Below are 21,878 nucleotides of genomic sequence, written 5' to 3' on the forward strand. Positions count from 1 at the left end.
TTTAGTGTGCGGTATTTTTTCCAACCCTCGAATGCAACTCAATAGAAGTTATGATGTTATCTGTTCTATGGTTTGTATTTTTAGACTTCACTGACACAATCATTAATCAAGGGCTCATCTTTAAAGTGCTTTCACCTGGACCTCTCTTATCTCTCAGAGTGTTCAGTTTTACTGCAGATCTGGGGGTATGGAGAGCTGCTTCCTTATCTGGAAAATATAGGAATTTTGATAAACGCTTTAGGAAAGTGGAGGACTATCAGTGAATATATCTCTTGGCAGGTTTGTATTTTTGTGCACATAATAATAATAATTTATATGAGTTTATTATATGAAAATTGTTTTAATTAAAGTAATGTGCATTTTAGAAATATAATACGTAATCTGAGAGGTTTAAATACAATTATTTATTTAACTGAGTGACATTTATTGCAGCTACACCACCTGAATTAGCACCCAACAGCACCCAACCTTTGCAATCTTTTTTATTCATAAACTTGTATTAGCTGTTATTTGGTATCATGAACATAGACGTTTATTTTTTTTCTGGTTGTACGTTGGTTTTACCACCTGACATGGATGGTTTACCAGCTGAATTTACCCATTAGTATCCATATTTAAGAGAACACAGCCAGCCATGAAGACCTCACTGGGTTACTCTGTATGATGAAACATTATTTTCACTGTTATTATTATTTTATTTCATATTAATAGTCTCGTATTCATGGTGGAGCCATTGTGACATATGACAAATTGCTGAACAAAATTCTAGTAATTATCTCAACAGCTTCAAAACTATCTGGATTTGATTTTTTTTTCTTCAAAAAGACAGTTTTCACCATTCTAAAGAACATCAACATTAATATTTGACTTTTTGTGTGAGAGAGACTGAACTCCTTCAGCCAAACTCTTCTTTAATAAGTCATCTTCAAGAAATAGTTTCCAGGCTTCTTGAAAGACCTCCACTGTGTTTTTAGGCGGCTTTAGAAACTCACTGTTTTACCTCTCTCCTGATCGCCTTTGTTCATATATGATTTAAACCAAAAATGGAATTTTCAGTCCAGTTATTGTATAATCTAGCATACCTCAGTATTTTCTCCCACTTACTTTTCCTTTCTGATGATGCTTCAGTGAACAGTAGATAATCAGCTGAAGAGCCAGATGCATCTCTCAGGTCCCGTGTCAGGTCTTTACTAGATATTTTGCTGTTTTGCAATGATGTGACTTTCAGATATTGTTCATCTGCTGTAGGTAGATTTTATTTATTTATTTTTAGCCCTTCTACTTCTTTTGTCCCCCACTTTTCCAATTTCCTTTAGATTTTTTAGGGACACACTGCACACCATAGTGGGACAGCCCAAGTTTAAGGATGAAAAAAAAAATACAATTTTATACCTGTCAAACCTTGATATCAGTGCCATTTTGTATTATAGATTTGACTAAATAAATAGGAACAAATTATGTGTTTTTGCAGTGAATTGACCAAAGATACAATTTAAAATTGATTCTTTGCTAACTTATATATAGAAGCAAAACTGTTTCATTCCTTTAGTTAGGTTATTTTTTATGCTTGAGTGGTTCAGACTTCGGGTCCTAACAAACAACCAAACAAATAAAATTCCTCTGAAAATGGTGAAGTCCAAGGAGCCTAAAGCAGTCAATGAATGACTTTCAAAGAAAATGGGGAAAAAAAAGAGAAAGACCTTCAGAAAGCCTGGAGAACTATTGCTCAAGACCACTTCAAAAAAAAAAAATTTCCAAGAAAGTCTGGCTCCTGGAAATCAGGCATTGCTTAAAACTTTTCCAGAGCACTGTAGACTCAAACATGTGCATGACCCTTGAGTAAGGACCTTCTTAACGTTAAAAATAATTCTACCTTTAATAATTATGGTTTATGAGCTCTTAAAGTAAGAAAGTGCATATTTCTGGCCCCAATAGTATGCATCCCGGCCTCCAACCAGATATATTTGCTAATAAAAACCTGTTGTCTGGTTAATACTGTAGGAATTACATGATCATGTGAGTATTATGCCTTCCGTACCAAACTACTACCCCGGTATTGCCATGTTACTACCAAGCTGTAATGCTATGATGAATATTGTCACTGTGGATCTGTAACAGAACTCCACCAGCACTAGGACCCAGCGGGACTCTTGATGATGAACAAGCAGCCCCTACTCAAAAAGTGTAGCGGCCACTCTGACTCACTTGGCCGCACAGAGGCCGACAGACCTCCGCTGTGTATGCGGGTACAACTCTTCTCATATGAGCAGAACTTGTAACCGAAGCAACTGAGGGATTATTACTGGAAACAAATCGGGCGGCACAGACTCCAGAACATCTGAAGACATGGACTCCAAACGCCAGAGTGGTAAGTAAATATCCATGTATCGCACGGTAACTGTAAATACTTTATGATAAAGCCTCCATAGGTTGGGTGGGCACCAGTGTAAATGCAAGAGCTCCTCCACAGCGAGGCCACATTCATAAACCCAAACAGAAACAACTGGCTACATTAAAAAACATTATCCACCGTATCAGATACGATATACAGTTCTTTTCCAAACAAAAGCGATGTTATGGGTGGTTTTAATACATCTGGGTTCTCGTTAAACACACGTGAATGGAGAAGCAGCATCTGTCTCAAGTTTCTCTGAGTGAGCGAGCAGAGCGCCTCGCGCCTCGCGGCCGGTTGACTCCAGGGGAGTGATGTCATACAGCCACGCGCCGGGTGGTGGGCTGTGTGAGTGGATGGAGGAGGTATCCTCAGGTAGAGTGATGCAATCTGATACCAACAGAAAAGTGCCCTGTTGGAAGCAGCGCTGCTGGTGGGAAGCAGCAGCAGCTGAATGGCTGCTCTGTTTTAAAACCCTTCAGGCCACTGTGTTGCAAACAGGAAGCTTCTTTACGGGAGACCAGGTGATGAAGAAGGGGCTTAATTTGAAAGATAATAAGAAAGGGGGTTCGTTTGTCACAGAGGTAACTGGTTAAATAGGAAGTTTGCATTAAACGGAAATGTAAATGGATGTCAATGGCATAGCTCAGTGCAGCTGCAGAATTAAATTCTAAGCATCTTATCTTGGACTTTGGGACTCTTATCTTATCTCATCTCATCTTAACATCCTATAACACATAACTTCCCCAGTTCACTGTATTTTTATTCAGTGTGCAGTTCATCTCTTTTTATTATAAGATTTGTGTGAATTTATTGATAATTCATCTTTTGAAGCAGCTAAATGTAAATAAGCCAATCTTTTTTGTCTTATGGACAGGTGACAAATAAAAGGAAAGAAATAACATTGTTGGGCCACTACATGCCACAGTATGGCACTAAACTTAAATATCTCTGGATCTCTAATGGAGGTCTCTTTTCCAACTGATTCTCACTCATTTGGTGTTTTAGTGATGGTGGTGCTCACACTGTCTAACAAGCTGATCTAAAATCACAGATAGGTGTTCTTCCATCTTGAGACCAGGAGATTGTGAAGGCTACAGCACATTATACACATCACTTTTTTATAAATTATTAATTAAGAGATTCATTGGCCACCTGTGTCTTACGGATACGAGTGTTGCTAACTAGCAAAGGCCATTCAAATCAGAAGTGATTCTTTATAGGATAAAAGTTATGTTACTCTTCCTTGTAAAAGCAGGGAACACCAACAAAGTCAGGGTTTGGATTTCTCCTTTAGATTGTCCCCTTTCTGTCTGTAAATTTGTCTGTTTGTCAGGAGGATGAAACAAAAACTATCAACCTGACTTTCATGAAAAGTTGCGCATGGACAAATTGAAGAACTGATTCAGTTTTGTTGTGCATCTGGATCACTTTCTTTTTCTTTCCTTAAAAACTGGAAAATGCTGCATTGGCCTTGGCAGACGTTGGGCTCGCTGCCCTTTTAGTTATTTTATTTACACTTCTGCTTTTCCAATGTGAAAATGTGTTGGAGGGGAAAAACATGGAGCACTCACACACAAGCAGCAAATCCACAGCCAAATGGTTGGAGCAGCTGTACACTGCAGGAGAAAATATTCTCACAGTAAATGTGTGAATACTTGATACTGGAGATTTGGCAAAATATTGCAAGAGCTTCAGTGGCTGGGAAAAATTGGTAGATTCTGAGCTGTGGATAAAGGAGAGATTAAAGAGCTGCAAAGTTTTCTCACAACCCTATTTTAATTTAAAAAGGTAAACCTACCCCTCACTGAATTTTACACTGTTTCTACGTGCATTCTGCCTATAAGTGGTTTATTGCACATATGATTTTCCTCAGTTTAATATGTGTCACAAGCCTTGACCTCTGCCACGTTTGCCTTACAATCCCTTTTCCTCTACGATTCATTCCAGCGCGCTACACACCCCCTTGCTCCATTTTCAGAAAGTGCACAACTCCCTCTTGATTGGATTTCAAGTTGTGTTTCACACAGAAATATAACCTTCATGAATGGAAGTGAGACTGCAGCTCAAAGCCAGAATTAGCTGTGCTTCAAATCAGCTGTGATTACATTTTCTGTAACAGAAACGCAACAGAGCAGCAGGTCTGTACATGTGTCCCATGTGTGTCTGGTGTAGGTGGAAGCTAAGCTGATTTGGTGATGATAGCAGCTTCCCCCCGCCACCAAAGTGGAAAAACAGAGAATCATGATATTTTGTCCTCATCATCACCCTGTCACTCCCCGTAAAAGCAATAAAAAATAAAACCTTTGAGTGGGTGCGTGTGTCTGTGTGTGTACGTATGTCTCAGTGTTTGCATTTGTGAAAGACAGTGATGACAGGTAGTAACAGTAAAGTGTGGTCTGGTCCAGTCATTTTAAATCGTGTGCACTTGATAGGATTATTGCAGACTTAGTTCAAGAATAGAAACAAAACTAGCTAATTTCCAGATTTCATGCCTTCACAACTCATACTAACTGTGTTCTGGCTGCTGTGTTATCTTTACAAACCATTTTCATTCCACTCTGGGCAAATAAGGAATTTCAGTATTTATAAAAGTTGTTTGTGCCCCTCTGTTTCCTGTGTTTCCACACCATTTGCTATCTGCAGAAAATGATAAGATACTAAAAGAATGCGAAAAGAATTCGTCTACTGTTTCCCCCCAGCTGTTTCTTTTTAAGTATCTTGCTATCTTTGTTGTGGACTTTTTAAAGTGTCTGACTGAACGCTAACCCCAGGCAAGCACTGACACCATCTTTTGTTGTCACGAAAATATGAATTACTGGATGCTGTGTCTCTGAAGTAGACTTTTGTCTTAGTGGGAGATGCTGGGCCTGCCAAGCCTTGAACTTTGGCCTCTGTCTGAAGAGGATGGGTGTCTGGGGAAGGGACAGAGGGAGACAGGCGAGGGAGAGGAGTTGAAGGAAAAGGATCTCAGAGGAAGGGAAAGAAAGGAGTGGCAGAGAGAATATGCGATCTGGAGGGACCTCAGTGCTGAGGAGTGTGGGGGAGGCAGGAAGAGGACAGTTTCATACGGTTTTTGCATAGAGTATATGTCTTAAATTACCCTTGTTACACATATTAATGTCAATCAGGTAACAGAATCTATGGAAGCAAGAAGCAGTACAGTTCAGTGCATTCATATAGAGTACTTCTGAGTCATGAAGTGTTGGTAAAATTATAACATGGAGGGATATTTTGAATGGGAGAGGCAAGTGAGGATGGGTAGCCTTGGATTTATGTTAATTGGTGTGTTCGAATTGTAATGGATGGGAACGAAAGCCTCAGTTTAGGAGAGCCAAAGTGTCTTTCCTGTTTTGACCTGCTGCCCATAGGTATTATGCGGCGAGAAAAGCGGCAGCAGCAGCAGCAGTAAGTAGCAGTTGTTTTGTTCTGAGCTGCAACCAAACACACTAAATCAGTCCAAATGAGAGTCGCATGGCCTGAGTCTCATGACTGATCTTCATCAGGAAGTCTGTCTGTGGAAACACACAGAAAAAGGAACGTGAAGACACACAAACAAACACATTCCTCTTTGTACTCTTGTGACTGTATGTTTACTCAGACGAGGAAGCGAGAGACGAATTAACAGCGAGCGTTTGTGCTTCCTCTTAGTTAAGTGAATGATTGTGTCTATCAGTGGGGGAAAAAAGGATTTGAAGAGGAAATTTGTGCCGTGTATGTGTGTGTGTGTGTGTGTGTGTGTGTGTGTGTGTGTGTGTGTGTGTGTGTGTGTGTGTGTGTATGTGCTTGCATGTGTGTGGTTCTGGGTGGAGTGGGGGGGTGTGGGGCAGTGGGGGATTACAAAGATCCCTCTGTGGGTGAGACAGACCACAATCCTGCAGAACAGCTGATTCTCAGCTTCTGAACCCTCAGGTCCCTTGAGAGAGAGAGAGAGAAATAGAAGGAGAGAGAAATAAAGATATAGACTCAGAGATGAGGGGGAGAGAGAGAGCAGACTGATGTCCTTGACTGTGCGTGTCTTTGAGACCGGCAGAAAATAGATCAGAGCACTGGTCTGATTACTCGAGATCTTTGTTGATTGTTTTTTAATTGACGTTTCCTCAAGTAGAGCAAAATGCATCTGCAAATTGAGCACCCATCAGATAGGAATCTTTCTATTCAGTTGGTTTGGGAAAAATGTAGAGTATGGGCAAGAGATGGAAGGAGAGCATGCAGCGAGAGAAGATGTTGGGGCAGAAACAGAAACAGCAGGACACAAAATGGGAAAGTGGGAAGAAGTGAAGGAGGAGGAGGTGAGGTTCATAATGCAATGGAGAGTCAAGATCAGGAAGGAGGGGAGAGAAGCTCCTGTCGACAGCAAAGACAGGAAACCACAGCTGCACTCGCACGTACACTCACTCATACACACACACACGCACGCACACACACAGCTGCTGGAGATACAACCCTGCATGCCCGTGGATTGAGACCGTGCAGCTGCGTTGCACCACGCCCCTCTTACACTGTGTGTTAGTTCCTGTTTTGTTTTCTCCGGGAGTCTCTGACTCCGACAATACGATTGTTTGCTCTGGTCTTGCCGAGCATTGTGGCCATCTAATTTTGGCCCTTGCGGAGACAATAGAGTATTGTCCGAGTGAGAGGGGGAGGCGGAAGAGGCTTGTGGGAGAGTCAGGGCTTTTTCGCTCACTCTCTCTGTCTTCACGTTGTGTGAGAGGAAAACAGACTGTTTTGATCTTATTTTTATTTAACCCTTGTTCCATTTCTTTTCTGGGAATGGACAATTCATTTATTATTTTTTTTTTTTAGGTGTACTTATGTCATAATAAATTGTAAATATACTAAAGCTTATTGATCTGACTAATCATTGTGAAGCATGTTCTTCTTAACAAAGCCATTAAATTAAGTGGATCAGATTGTAAACAGGGACACGAGGTGAAAGAGTCTGCTTTTTCAAATCATTCCTGAAAAATCCTGTTGCTTTTCCAGCTTTTCCAGCTATCAACTTTCTGCTTTGTATTATGAATGAAACTGAACTGCAAATTTGACAATTTTAATGCCAAAAAATACAAAATTTAAATGTTTCCACAAACTATAATCTTTCCAGTGTGGATAAAGCCACATAAAGAGCACAGGCTATTAAAACCTCCCACTGGAAACCAAAGTGACATGAAACTATTTTAGACTTGGTTGCACTTGACCTGTTCAAGTGTATGAATAATACTTCATCAAATAACAGTGGATAATATCAGAGAAGCAGTTCTAATGTCTTCAGTGTTTAATTAAAAGTCAATATCAGAAGAAAAGCTGCTTGCTCCGGGTTCAGACTAATCCTAAGATACGCCTTTCAATCTTCTTATATTTAGAAGTAAACAAGTAAATGAACTAACTTGGGGCTTCAAGCAGTTTGGTAACCATCTCCTGTCCTCTGTGGTGAAGCTATACATTTTCCTCTTCACTTTGGCTCCATTTCCTTTAGGGAAGGAAGCTTCCTCCTCCTCACCTTCTTTTTTCTCCGGCTCACCCTCTGCTCCTCCTCCTCCTCTTTGTTGGCTGTGAGCAGGCAGGATGTGTGAGAGTGTGTCAGGGCATTTGGAACAATGTCAAGGTCAACAAAACACACACACGGACACACATGCTTGACCCACACAGGATGTAGGAGTGAAAAGAGTAAGTTTTTCAAAGAAAGCACAAAATATCAACGTGGAAAGTTGGATTTAACGCTTAGTAGTGACACACAGAAAACTCGCTGTGTTCCCAAAAAGGCTGGCTCCGAGCGGGACAAAATCACCAGGGTGACATTAAAGGATGTTAAAAATCTTTTCCCTGTCAGCTGTTGCAGCAGCTGACAGCTGAGTTCCAAACTGACTTCATGCCACTTGTGAACTGACAGTTTTAGTCATATTTGCCTGTATGGCCTTGTGATGATCTGATGGCCATGCTGAGCACTCAGGATTTTACTTTATTGCTTTTGCCTTAAACATTCTTCCCTTAGACAATATTATAGCCTTAAAAACTGCATAAAGCATTATTACTATGCAGATTGTACGCAGTTGTATTTATCTATAAAATCTGACTACAGCAGCTAAAGACATAAAGGCCTAAATGACCTCCAGTTTTCTGCTTCTGAATTCAGACAAATCTGGTTAGTGTACTGCTATCCTTAAAATCTTAGAAACATGCTGTCTAACCAGATACTTTCTATGTATTGCATTACTGTGGCCTTCAGTAACACTGTGAGGCATCCTTGAGTCATTTTTGTCCAGGACATATCCTTTAGCGCACACATTAGACAAATATGTAAGAATGCTTTCTGTCATGTGCTAAATTCAATGGGAAACACCCTTTCTTAGAGTGATGCTAAAAAAAAACCAGTTCATACTTTTTTACTTTGTGGCTGGACTCTTGTAATTCATTATTATCAGGCTGTTTTAAAAACTCCCTAAAAAGCTTTCAGTGTTTCAAAACACTGCAGTGAAAGTACTAACAGTGAGATCATATTTCTCCCAGATTAGCTTCTCTTCATTGGCTCCCTGTTGAATTTAAACTTCGCCTCACACACAAGGTCTTGAATAATCAGGGCCGTCATATCTTAAAGACCTCACAGTACCATATGATTATAAACAGAACACTTCGCTCTGAGACTGCAGGCTTATTTGTGGTTATTAAAGTTTCTAAAAGTAGAATGGGAGGCAGAGCTTTCAGCTGTTAGGTTGCTCTTCTGTGGACCCAGCTCCCAGTTTGTATTCAGTAGACAGACACCCTCTCTACTTTTAGGATTAGACTTAAAACTTTCCGTTTTGATAAAGCATACAGTTAGAATGATCCCTCCCTGACTTCCCATGATGCACTGAGCAGTTCTTCTCCACTTATCTCTTCTCACTCCCCATTCATTATATGGCTTTGTAAGTCATTACACTTTGTGTTATCCCTCCCATGGTGTGTGTTTTGTTCTTGTTTCTCTGTGCCCTCCTTTTTTCTTTTTCCCCTCACCCCATTTGTGGCTGCCTATCCCTGAGCCTGGTTCTGCTGCAGGTTTCTTCCTATCAAAAGAAAGTTTTTCCTTCCCACTGTCACCAAGTGCTTGCTCATAGGGGATCATCATATTGTTGGGGTTTTCTCTCTAAAATTTGGGATCTTTACATTACAATATTTTGATGAATTGATATAAATAAAATTTAGTTGAAGTGAATAACCTGGTGGTTCTTGAAATCAGAAGAGTATTACATGATGTCTGTTTTTTGTGGTTTCTAGTTGTGATGGAACGACTTGTAAATGAGTTAGGCTCTCTGCTGAAGATGCTGGACCACGAGACGGTCAGTCCTGCTACCGCTGAAAAAATGGCATCCATACGCAACATCCTGGACTCACTGCAGCTGTCAGGTACAGAATCTCCAATGTTAGGATGGCAATGTAAATAACCCAGGTCAATATTTCTTAACATGTACAGTTTCTTGTACAGCACAGGTTAATACATTTCACACAGCACAGAAATAATTTACAGTTCTTTTCTTAGTCAACTGCACTGAATGACCTTTCCCAATTGTATAAATTTAGGACTTTGAAGAAGGTCCACTCAGTCCTGGCTGGTCCAGCCAGCCGTAGTCTGAGCAGTTTAAGGTCTGGCTGCAGATAGACTACATCAATAAAGTGAAAAACTCATTTGTCCAAACTTCCAATTGTTTTTAAGTCACTCACTATGATTTTGATGTTGCTGTTTGATTGATGGTTTTGTGATTTCCGCTGACTGTTTAATATATTCTCCCTTGAAGATAATAAAGATCTGATCTTTCAGATGGAGCCCAGTAATAATAAAATTGCCCTTTTGTGTTACTTTTATTATTTATTTTATTTCCTGCTCTTCTGTCAGGTGCTACTGGCTTCTCATAGCATGCATAGTTCTACTGTAAGATTGGACATCTAGAGACTGAAGTTTCTGTCCTTTGGACATCTGCATTTTGGTTAGGTTTTGGTAAAAAGATTTTAGGTTGAAATATGACTTGCAGAAAGATCACTGCAGTATTTAAAATGGTGCTTCATTAGAAAAACGTCATGCATTATAAACAGTTTGATTGCCAGACTTGTCTCACTAGTGCCAAGAAACACCTTCTGCACACCAGCAGGTCAGATAGAACAGCAGCATTTGATGCCCTGGCATTACAAAAATAGTAAAAGCAGCACTTTATTTGAATACAATGTAGAAATAAGAATATTCAATGTAGAAGTGTTTTTTATTTATTTAGGATGAATTCAGCTGAGTGTGATGGCAGCAGTTTAGCCAAAAAAAAGAAATAAGTCAGAAGTGTCACATCAACAGTACTACAGCATGTCTTTCTTTTTTGTCTGTTTGCAATGGTGTGACCCTACTGTGTTTAGCCAACCACACTGAAACTGCTCAACTTGAGAGAGTGCAGCAGTTGTTGTGCTACAAAATGCAGCCTCTGTGACATGAAATCTTGCTGAGGTCTTTACAGACAAATCCCTTTTTATCTGGAAGAATACAGGATGTCGGGGAGGATAAAAGGATCCGTGTAAGAGGATAATGAAATGCAAAGAGGATAATGAGAACAGCAAAACATCCCGATGGTTTCAGAACACAAATATTAGACTGGACCTAGTCTGTCGTGTCCATACTCATCTTTTTTAAATAGTTGCTGTGTATTTCGCATCATTGTATCTGTTTTTTTCTGTCAAACCTTTCTGTGACCTTTCACACACATTTTCTTTGTTCTTGCTGTACAAAGATTTTCAATCTCAGTTCTGTACTCCCTGTACATAGGTCACCATAGATCTAATTTTTATGGCAGATGAAATACTATTTATACTTCGTGACACTGTCTTTTTTATTCAGTCTCTATAGCCCTTCTTAATCCTGACCTAAAAGCTATAGGCTATGTTAACCCTAACTCTGATCCTGTTTTTAATCCATAATTTGTCTTTTCCACAGTGAACGGCTCTGATGTCTACATGAACAGCTGTCTCTATGGCAATGGCACGAGCTTTGTAGAGTCTCTGTTTGAGGATTTTGGTTAGTAGACCTTCAAAATACCTTCGGTTCAGTTCAGTTACAAAAAAATCCTTTGTGTATGTATTTACAATCATTATACCTCTGTTTATATAAAATTATAAAGTTAATCATGATTAATCCCATCAGGCTGTGATTTGCACATGCTCAGTGCATCTCCAGTGGAGCAGAAAGAGCACAAGGATGAAGAGGAGAAGACTCATCCCAATAAATCTGTAAGTCATTCACAGAAACTACTTACCTACATCAGCCTTCCTTTTACCCCCAGTTCTGGTTCAACAGCTACCTTTGGTTTTCAGACCCCAACTGACACACCTCCTCCTCCTCTGCCAACTACACCCCTTCCTGATGACTACTATGAAGAAGCTGTTCCTCTAGATCCCGGATCTACTCCTCAGTACTTTACCACCAGTATGAACACATGCATATACAAACGCACATGTATAATGGTAATCAGATCAGTACCTTTGGTTCTGCTTTCTCACATACTCTATCTATTCACCTGTAGCATCCAGGAACTCTGTGGAGGACGCCTATTATGAAGATGCTGACAATAACTACCCTACCACCAGAATGAATGGGCCTCCCAAAAGCTCCTGTGAGTCTTAATCTGACCCTTATTCATGCTAGTTTATGTCTAGTAGTAGAGCTAGGATTTTGTGAATCACAATTTGTTTTGTTGATCTTCTGTAAAACAATAATTGCTTTGGTACTCAGACAATGACTCAGATGCTCTGAGTAGTTCCTACGAGTCTTACGAAGAAGAGGAAGAGGAAGCAAAGGGCCGAGACCAGCCTCAGAGATGGACAGCCGAGGAAAGAACAGATGGACCGGTTCGAGACTGCCGCATCTGTGCCTTCCTACTGCGAAAGAAACGCTTTGGCCAGTGGGCTAAGCAGCTTGTTGTTGTCCGAGACAATAAACTGCAGGTAAATAGATGCTGCTGTTTATTAATGTTTATTTTATCATTCAAATCAAAGAATTGTCTTTTTCTGGTGTTATTCAAGGTAAATCCTTATTTATTTATGGTGAATCAGACAGTTGAACACACTGATTTGTAAGCCACAGTTTACACAGTTATTTTCCAGCTTATAACAGTAAGAGGCTAGGCTTACATAGATTGTCTTTTACTCAAATTATGCATGTTCTTGACTTCTTCCTTCACAGTGTTTTAAAAGCATCAAAGAGAGCTCTCCCAACACAGAGCTCCCACTGAATCTTTGCAACGTCATCTATGTCCCTAAGGAAGGCCGGAAAAAGCGTCACGAGTTGCGCTTCTCATTACCTGGGGGCGAAGCGCTAGTCTTGGCAGTCCAGAGTAAAGAACAGGCCCAGCGATGGCTCAGGGTACCTTTTTTCACCTCATTAGAGGCATGGTGCTGAGACAGACGAGCAGACACAAGGCTGTGCTTGTAAATGAATGTTTTCTTTTTCTCTGTTCAGGTGGTCCACGATGTTGGCAGCCAGTGTAGCAACACTGAGGGGCTGGATGGATCAACTTCTCCAATTATACAGAGGAAGCTGGAGCTCGACAAGGTGAGTGTGCTTATCTGCGTATGTCCTTGAATGTCAGACTGTTTGTCCGCAGTGTTCTCTTTGTGGTCTTGCCACAAAGACCAAAATTTCCCATAAAACAGACTTAATGAGGAGCCCCAATGCCGGTCTAACGCTGTGCTCTTACTGTGTCTTACTATGACAAATGTAATTTGTGGCATACTGAATATATACCCCAGTTTTAACATTTCAGTGTCGCTGACATCACCCTCTTTCAGCCCACGCATGACACAACTATTCCTTTGGCTTCTAGTTTACAAGCAGTGAGTGAGGTGATTATTGCGGTTGCTGAGTTGCCTTGGTTTCAAAGAGCTTCAAGTCCTGAACAAACTGAATGCATGCTGACATGGCAGTTACACCCCACGTTGGCAGAAAGAAATAGTCATACTCCCAGAGGATACATTAATTTTTATTTATTTTTATTTTTAACATGATTTTGCACAATTTAAATGTTTTGTTGTAAAACGGAAAGACAAATGTGCCAATTTTTGCTATTCCTTGTCTCCTCTCTTCAAATGTTATAAAAGAGAGAAGTAAAAGCGTTTTGTTCCTTTTGTTGCCAGGTGCTACAGTCTGAGAGACAGGCTTCAGACTCAGACAGCGGGCCAACAGCAGACAGTCAGGCCACTGCACACGGGTCAGGACGAGACACTACTGACTCACTCAGTACGTGAACCTTCACCAGCAGTTTTTGAGATGTTTTTGTTGCAACCGACTCTTTTTTTTATTGTGGTTGCTTCATTGAAATAAGCTTCTTGTGTGTACACTCTCAGTAATTATAGCACAAGACATGTTATTGCAGGTTAAATCGGTGGTTATAGTGAGATTTAACGTTAGATTAGTGTCTGTGGGTAATTTCTCAGTGTTACCACAGATATATTGGGACAGTTCAACATGATTTACACTTTACATGCTCTTTAAAATCACAACAAAGCATCTTTCTGGTCTCGTTGGCATATTTCACAGTGAAAACAAACATTTAGATAGATGGTTGTTAAAGGGTATTTAGGCACAGTTTCGCAGATGCAGCACACTGTTGATCTGTGGGGAGAGGCATAACACCTTCCTCTCACGTGTTGTAAGATTAGGAGGTAAAGGATTCATTTCAGTATATTTGTAACACACATCATATACTGCATTGCTCTTCTAGCTTCCCATAAGCTTAATTTGTGTTACCATTTTTATGAAAAGAGAGGAACACTGTATGAGTAATACTATTCTGACTCATTCATTGATACTTTGTAGCAAATTTAAAAAAAAAAAAAAGGTAAACTAATAACTGGCAGGGAGACAATTTTTTTCCTCCATTATTCTACATCTTTAACATAGAGAAACAAACATAGTTACAGTTTAAGAGAAATGTAAATGACTGTGATGCAACTTCTCTGTAGTAAATGATAACTGTATGTCTGTTACAAAGTTCAGTGGTTGTTGATGGGTTTTGTGTGAATAGTGTTTTACGTAGTCTAGCATCTTTTTAAACCATAAATATTTAAATAAGGGTTCTTCAAATGGTTCCTCAGTTTCTAAGAGTCCCCACTTTCAGGGTCTGGAACTCAGGTCCCCACAAGGCCACAAAAGCAAACACACACACACACAGAATATTTTTGTTTTTCTGTCTACAAAATCAGGAAGGATAAACCAGGGAGATCCTTGGTGTTGGGTTAGAAAATAGGTCAAACACAGTGAAATTGGGAAACAGTTGTTTCAAATCTGTTTACGGACGAAGGAACTCTGATCCTAAAGAGACATGAGAGAGAGGGAGAGACAGGAAGTGAGGCTCGAGCAGATATGACATCCTTCCTGTCCTCTTCCTGCAATTGTCTCCCACTGACATCATCAGGAAGTAGTGTGAACAGTGCACTGCAGCACCTGGTACATTCAGAGAGAACTTGCAAACCGGCTGCAGGGGTCTGGTTGAATAAATACAAGCCATCTCTGAAATAACAAGATATTATTTCTTCAAAAGCTTCATGAGTCCTGTTTGGGTGCAGGGTCTTTTTCAAAAATGTATTTTTTCCAGAATTCAGACCTTTTACTTTATTCCAGTTTTCATCATGTTTTTGTTACATTGTAACTGATAAAATGTAAAACTTTAGAAAAAATAAGTAATTTTTTAATTTCAAAAACAGCATGATACTTTAATGATGAGGCAACATTGTCTGTTTTACTGGCTGGATGTTATAAAGTTCAACTTCAGGATGTGTTTGACTTCAGACAGGGGGAAGCGTGGAGCATTTTCAGAGCTGACCGGGTCGATGAGCCGAGCAGCTGGGAGGAAAATCAATCGGATCATCACCTTTTCCAAGCGGAAACCTCCTTTACCAGGAGAGCCTGCTTTGTCTTCTGGCCAGCACGACAACCCCCGCTCTGGTGAGAAGACCTGATGAATACTTTGTTGAATGGCTGGTTAGATAGAGAATCATCTAAGTGGCTGATTGATGTTTAGATTGTTTTCCATTAGCATTTGTAATTTGACATCAGTGTCAAAGAGTGTTAAAGGACAAATTAATGCTGATGATGCACAATTCAGAACAACAATAAAAATGCCTTTTAGGAAAAAACATATAACTGTAGAGATGTAAAAGTTATTGTACATATTCTTCCTATAATACACCAAATATTTGTCCACAAATTCCTCCTCCATGATCAGGAGCTAAACAATTATAATGTGCTGTAATGGGCACAAGTAGATATTAAGTCCCTGAAGTTTTTATTCCATATCTGTTGTTATGACATCATCATTTTGCCTAGCCAACACCTAAGAACAAGCTAAAATGACTCATTTTTAGCATTCATGCAAATATAACACCTTATAAAAACATCATATCATTTTAATTTCATGATAATAACATCTAATTTAGATCCAGAAACCGAACGTCACATCAACCAGTGTTGGGTACATTATATGACAATGAATGAAATGTAAATATGCCTGCAGTTCACGTTCTTTTTAACACACTCATCAGGATATCTGAGCGTGTGTCTGAGCGGCTCTTGGAGGGAGCGGTGGTGCGTGCTCCGGGGTGGAAGTTTGTACCTGCAGAAGGACCCCGGGGACCAGCGACCCCCAATCATTGTGGTGCCACTCAAGGGGGCAGAGGTGATGCCAGGCGGGCTTGGACCTAAACATCCGTTCTCTTTCCGCATCCTACAGGGAGGCAACGAGCTGGCAGCTCTGGAGGTGAAGCAAGAGATCTTGAGCCATTTTATCCAGCACAGGAGATTTAATGTATATACAGACTGATTTTATTTGTGCCACTTGGTTACATCACTGTTGATATAGCTGAGAGGTATCATCAGTGTGCGCACAGGCATGCCACACCTTACATTTTTCTGCTTATGGACTAAAAAACAAATGTGCGTGTGTCTGTTTGTGTTTGTGTGTCATTCAGGCCAGCTGCTCTGAGGATCTTGGCCGCTGGCTTGGAGTTTTGTTTGCAGAGACCGGCAGCAGCACTCTCCCTGAAGAGTTGCACTATGATTACATCGATGTGGACACACTTACTGACATACGGCATGCTGCCAGACACTCCTTCTTGTGAGTCAACAGTATGCGTTTTTGTGCATATGTTTACCCAACAGTCTTTTATTACAGCTTTTATTTTGAAATACTCATTTTTATATTCATATATCTTCCTCTTCTTTTTCTCCCAGGTGGGCTACAACAGCTAACTCCTCCAGTAGTGCTTCAATAGACTCCAGAACTTACGATGAGGTCTATGAAAGTGTTGCGGTGAGAAAACTTTATTTTTCTTTATTTCTAAGCAAGTGATGAGATACAAAAACCTTTATATTGAACACAGCAGACACAGAGATGTTTAAATCCTCTCCTCTCTCTTATATTCATTATTGAAATTTATTGCAGATTTACAGAATACAAACAAGATTTTTTTGTAACTTGGGATTTTAATACCATTCTGTGTTGAGCTTCACTGGAGCCCCAGTGAAACTATTAATAAGATTTTGGATAATAGATTAACAAAATATGTTTTCTTTTTTTTTAAATCCGATCTTTAAAAAGCTTATATTTATCAGTCATACAAACATATAGTATTTATAGTATTTTCCTTTTCCTTAAAGTTCCCCTATTACATTTTGTTAATTAGAATTAATTAAATCATTCTGTTGCAGGAAGTGGATGTGGAGAGCAGAGGAGGCCAGGTGAGACGTCACGCTTCGTTCTCCAGCAGGGACTCTGAGAAAACTGAACAACAGGCTGCCATTAAGAGACATGCCTCCAGTGAGTCTCGGTTAATTTCATAATTCATTAGACTGTCTCCATGAAAGTGATTTGGGTTCAAATGTGGCCAAATCTTTCTTCATTTCCTTCTTTTTCACATCGTAGATGTGAATCAGTATGGGCGGTATGGGAAGACGCGGGCAGAGGAGGATGCCAGGCGGTACCTGAGAGAGAAAGAGGAGTTGGAGAAGCAGAAGGAGGACCTCAGAAATGCACTGATTTCCCTGCGCAAGGAGAAAAGGCAGTTGAAGGAGGAGGGGAAGAGCGGCACAGGTCAGAGACGAATCACACACACAGCGCTTGTTCAGTCGTAGGCTTCATAGCGGTCCTAATTATGAGCGTGTGTGTGGGTGTGCGTGTGTTCAGGTAATAGTGTGGAAAAGCAGTTAGCTGAGCTGGAAACACTGTGCAAACAGAAGGAGGAGGAACGGGTGGAGCTGGAGCTGAGACTGACAGAGGTCAAAGAAAACCTGAAGAAGTCACTGGCTAGAGGGGCACTGGGTCCACCTACTGATACCAAGATCAATGTCAAGGTAGGCAGCAAACACACACATTTGTTTACAGCTGGAACTGAAGCTCTCCTTAGAAAACTCTTAATGAATGTACTTTAAAATATATACAAACACTCTTATAAGAGTTCTTCATGCCTTACTGACTACAGAGAGATCACCAAGAGGCCAGGAATACATTTAAATGCAGTCGTGAGTTTTTTTGTTTAGGATGGAGGTAAAAAGATGATACTAAAAATACATCAATATCAATGACTGCTAAAAGTTCATATGAGCTTCAGTGAAGATTTACGGTTGATTTCTGTCCAGAACATGAGCTGAGGGATTTCTCACATTGACAGCTGGGACTGTATTAAGACAAATCCTTTAAATCAGTGTGCAGTGTCTGTTACCAGACAAGTCATTTATTTGACCATATGGCCCTTATTTATTTGACTTTTATTTTATCAGGCTTTATATGTTTGTTTGCTAACATATGTTTCTCATTTTAGACATTTATAATGAGTTTCTGTGTTTGCTTGTTTTGGTGTTTCTCTCTTCATTCTTTCTGTGTTCTTGTATGCTTGTTTTAGTAATCCATCTGCTTTTGACTGGAAGAACTTTTGGTCTTCTTGTGTTGTTTTTAAAGTAACATCACTGGGCTCAAATAAGTGAAATCAAACTTTTACTGTTTTTTGGGGGGGTTGCCTGTGTGTTCGTGCGTAGGCGCAGGGCAGTAAGGTTGAAAAGGTTTACATGGAGACTGTGCCTGTCAACGCGGCATCTGAGCTTCGAAAGCGGCCTCCGTCTCTTTACGCCTCCTCCAAGGGGAATGTGATGCAGAAGGCAAAGGTAGAGTGTGCGTGTGTTTGTGTGTGCGAGGACCAAAAACTGTTTGACTCACATGCTCCCGTTTTATGGTTTCCAGGAGTGGGAGTCAAAGAAGGGGACATAGAGTGATCATAAACAGATCGACAGATGGAGACGAGGACGTTTGAAAGGAAAACGCAAGAAGAGCAAGAAAACTGGCACTGAAGAGAGAAAGGATGGACTCGGAGGCATTGCGCTCTCATTTCATCTAAAGGAAAAGTGCAGGCAGCGTGATGCTGCACCAGCTACTGTAAATACGACATGCTCAGCTGATACATCAGTACCGTGTTAATGTGGATCACTATGAACGTGATGTGTACGTGTCGGTGTGAGTTTGCATGCGTGTTTACATTTGCACAGGGCTGCAGAAAGTAAAAAAAAAAAAAAGGAAAGCGTAGCAAAGGGAGAGTGTAGTTCTTCAACACTGTGAGTTCAGCGTTACAGGCAAGACGTTTTAGCTACACCCACTGGTTTGTATTATTTTTATACTTGATACTTGGAAATGAAAAATGAAAAACCCGGTTAAAGAAATTTTTTTAGTTATAATCTTAAATTATCATTATTAGTAAGAGAAGTACAGAATCTCATATCTTAATTGTGTATTTATACGTTTAATAAAAAAATATCGAGTAGACACTGTTCCTAAAAGCAATGAATAAATGTTTGTTGTTGCAATGTGAAACAATTGGTTTTAACCTTTATATGACTCTTATTTTTCACATTTGACTTTTGCACTTTATCTTGTTGTATTTTGTGATTGCATAAATGTGTCCTCGGCCCCTCTCAGCTGAATCATTTGAAGATAAATGCCTGTGTCTGCTTTACCTGCCCTTCACTGAGAAACGAACACACGCAAATGTTGGAGTAAATAATTTTATAAAGAATATTTGTGTTTGGGACTGTTTATTTTATGTCCCCTGTGTCTATTTTCCCTCATTTCTTTAGACTTTTAAGATTCTTTACCAGAGTTTCTTTTATTTCGGGATCATGCTGCCTCCCATCCACCCCCAAGATGAGTTACCAATAATAGCAACAGAGCTCTGAAATAGAAGCACCATCTAGTGGTCAAATAAAATACCACTTTTGTTTTAATGTTCTTGTTTTGCTTCCAAAGGCAAGTTGAAGTTAATTATGCTAACTTCAACATTAAAATAAGTCAATACTTAGGGTTTTTTCCTCTCTTATAAGAGCACAAGGAGCTCCTTAATGTGAAGATAACTACAGTCAAAGCTACTATGTGAGAGGGCAGTGGTTCAATGCCCAGCTCCTCCAGCTTGCATGTTGTTGAGGTCTCCATGGACAGTTTACAGAACCCAATACTGTAGCTGACCTCACTGATTGTGAGACATTGAGAAAGTGTTTAAAGGCTTATGGGTTGGAGTAGAACGTTAGGTGAGTGTGACTAAAACAGCGTTATAATTTTTTCTCTTCGTCTGCTAGATAAGGCAATAAATGTCATTTCTGCTCATGGTACAACTCATAAAAAACGTTTTCATGCATGAAAAACACAAATTCACTTTATCCAGAATTCTGTTTGGATCCTACAGTGATTAACTTAAGTGTTTTATGCATATGTTCAGTGCAGCACCATGCGGTTTTCGATCATCATCATTCACGTGCTCTGTTAAACTCCAAATGTCTGAATAACAAGCACGGCTTCTTTGTGAGCCTTCAGATAAAGTGGTTTGCGTGTTTTTAATATCTGTATCAAACATACAGTCACGGTAAAAAGAGAGTGCACCCTCTGCAGATTCTTTGTTTTACATCATTTGATCAGGGCATAATTAAATATATTGATCTGGTCTTCACCAGTTCTTAAGATTAAGTTAATACAACCTCAGATGAAGAGAAGCAATGCATAATACACTATCATTATTTATTTAAGCACGCCCATGATTCTTAAGCTTGTAGAACCACTTTTATCAGCTATAATTTGAAGTACCTTGAAATAATCATTCGTATGACTTCATCAGTCTCTCACATCTTTGTGGGAGAATTTTTGCCCGCTTTTCTTTACAGCATTGTTTCAGTTGTTTGAGGGTAGCAGTCGGGTTGAGGTCACTGTGCTTGGCAGTCAGTACGAGGAGTTTGTGCTGATATTCCGTGGTTGGTTTTTGTCCATATGCCCAAAGAACATTGTTCCAGACGTCTTGTGGTTTGTTCAGAAACAGCTTTCCAAACCTAAGACGTGCTACTATGTTGGTTTTAAAGAGAATAGGCTTTCTCCTAAAAACCCTTCCAGAAAAAGAATAAACTTATTCAGCCTTTTTCTAATTGTATTTATGTGCTGGGTAGTCCACTGGCCACTGTCTCAATTGTTTTCACTTTGGAAGGGCAAATTGGAAAATCTGCCAAACTCATTGGCGGCAACAATTGCTTTTCTACAATCAGTGCTGATGTCGTTCCTCATTGGCGTCGTGTGAATGCTGCAGACCAGCAAACTGCCAAAACGTCTGCTTTTATAGATGTCCTCACACTTGGTTGGTTATCAGTATCAATCAAGTGTTTTTGATTAGCAGCATCTGGCTACTTCTTACCTTCTTAATCCCTGTGGAACCAGTAAAGGTGTTAGCTTTCACACATTGCTTTTGTTTTGGCTTAATCTTTGTTAAATAAATAATGACACACTCTTTTGTATATTTATAAGACCTGCCAAGGACCAGATGATTTTTATTATTTGATATGCAAAACATTAGAATTTAAAAGAGGCTGCACTTTTTTTTTTTACCATGACTGTATTATCCATTCTAAATTACTACAAAGTTAAGACAATTTAAAATAAATATTTTACTTTATTAAGAGTCATTTCCCTGCATTCATATGTCAAAATTAAATATGTTGTGCTTCTTCTGTAAGCATTTAGCATTGCCACTCCTTTCTATAAATGAGTACACTCGATTTTACAACATTATTAATCATTTAGCATTTAACAGTGTTAATGAAGGAGCAGGTCACCACTTTATAATACCAAGCAAAAACATGAAGAGCCATGCTTAACTCATCATGACTGCAACATCTGGAATTAAACATAATAAACATGTGCAAATTTTGTTTTAGAGCCCACCCTGTAAACTGCAGACGACTATGAACATGATTAATATATCCTAATTCACGATGAATGACATACATGTGGCATTAATTAACGCACCGCTTCATGCAAGAGCTGTTTTATTTATGTACTCCTGATAATTCATGAGGGTTTGCATAATTATTTAATGAGCTTTTACCATGATTAGTTGGTGAGGTTTTACATTAATTATTATTTTTCATGCCTGAAGTCTTACATTAATCCGCGAGGTTGTATTCACA

At 39.7% G+C, this 21,878-nt stretch overlaps 1 protein-coding gene across 1 annotated transcript; it reads left to right on the forward strand.

Moving 5' to 3' along the window:
* Window positions 1-2,188: 2,188 nt before the first annotated feature.
* afap1l1b (actin filament associated protein 1-like 1b) lies at window positions 2,189-19,453 on the forward strand. Its single transcript, XM_084940582.1, has 19 exons — window positions 2,189-2,368; window positions 9,644-9,772; window positions 11,337-11,417; window positions 11,544-11,629; window positions 11,714-11,825; window positions 11,923-12,012; window positions 12,132-12,343; window positions 12,582-12,761; window positions 12,858-12,950; window positions 13,532-13,634; window positions 15,186-15,341; window positions 15,938-16,152; window positions 16,364-16,509; window positions 16,626-16,704; window positions 17,103-17,211; window positions 17,317-17,484; window positions 17,578-17,744; window positions 18,426-18,551; window positions 18,628-19,453. Exons 1-19 carry the CDS (start codon window positions 2,347-2,349, stop codon window positions 18,652-18,654), a joined length of 2,301 nt encoding a protein of 766 aa, XP_084796708.1. The 5' UTR covers window positions 2,189-2,346; the 3' UTR covers window positions 18,655-19,453.
* The last annotated feature ends 2,425 nt before the right edge of the window (window positions 19,454-21,878 follow it).

The sequence above is a fragment of the Perissodus microlepis genome, chromosome 10, assembly GCF_051167445.1.
Source record: "Perissodus microlepis isolate ML-2025 ecotype Zambia chromosome 10, ASM5116744v1, whole genome shotgun sequence".
Lineage (NCBI taxonomy): Eukaryota > Metazoa > Chordata > Actinopteri > Cichliformes > Cichlidae > Perissodus > Perissodus microlepis.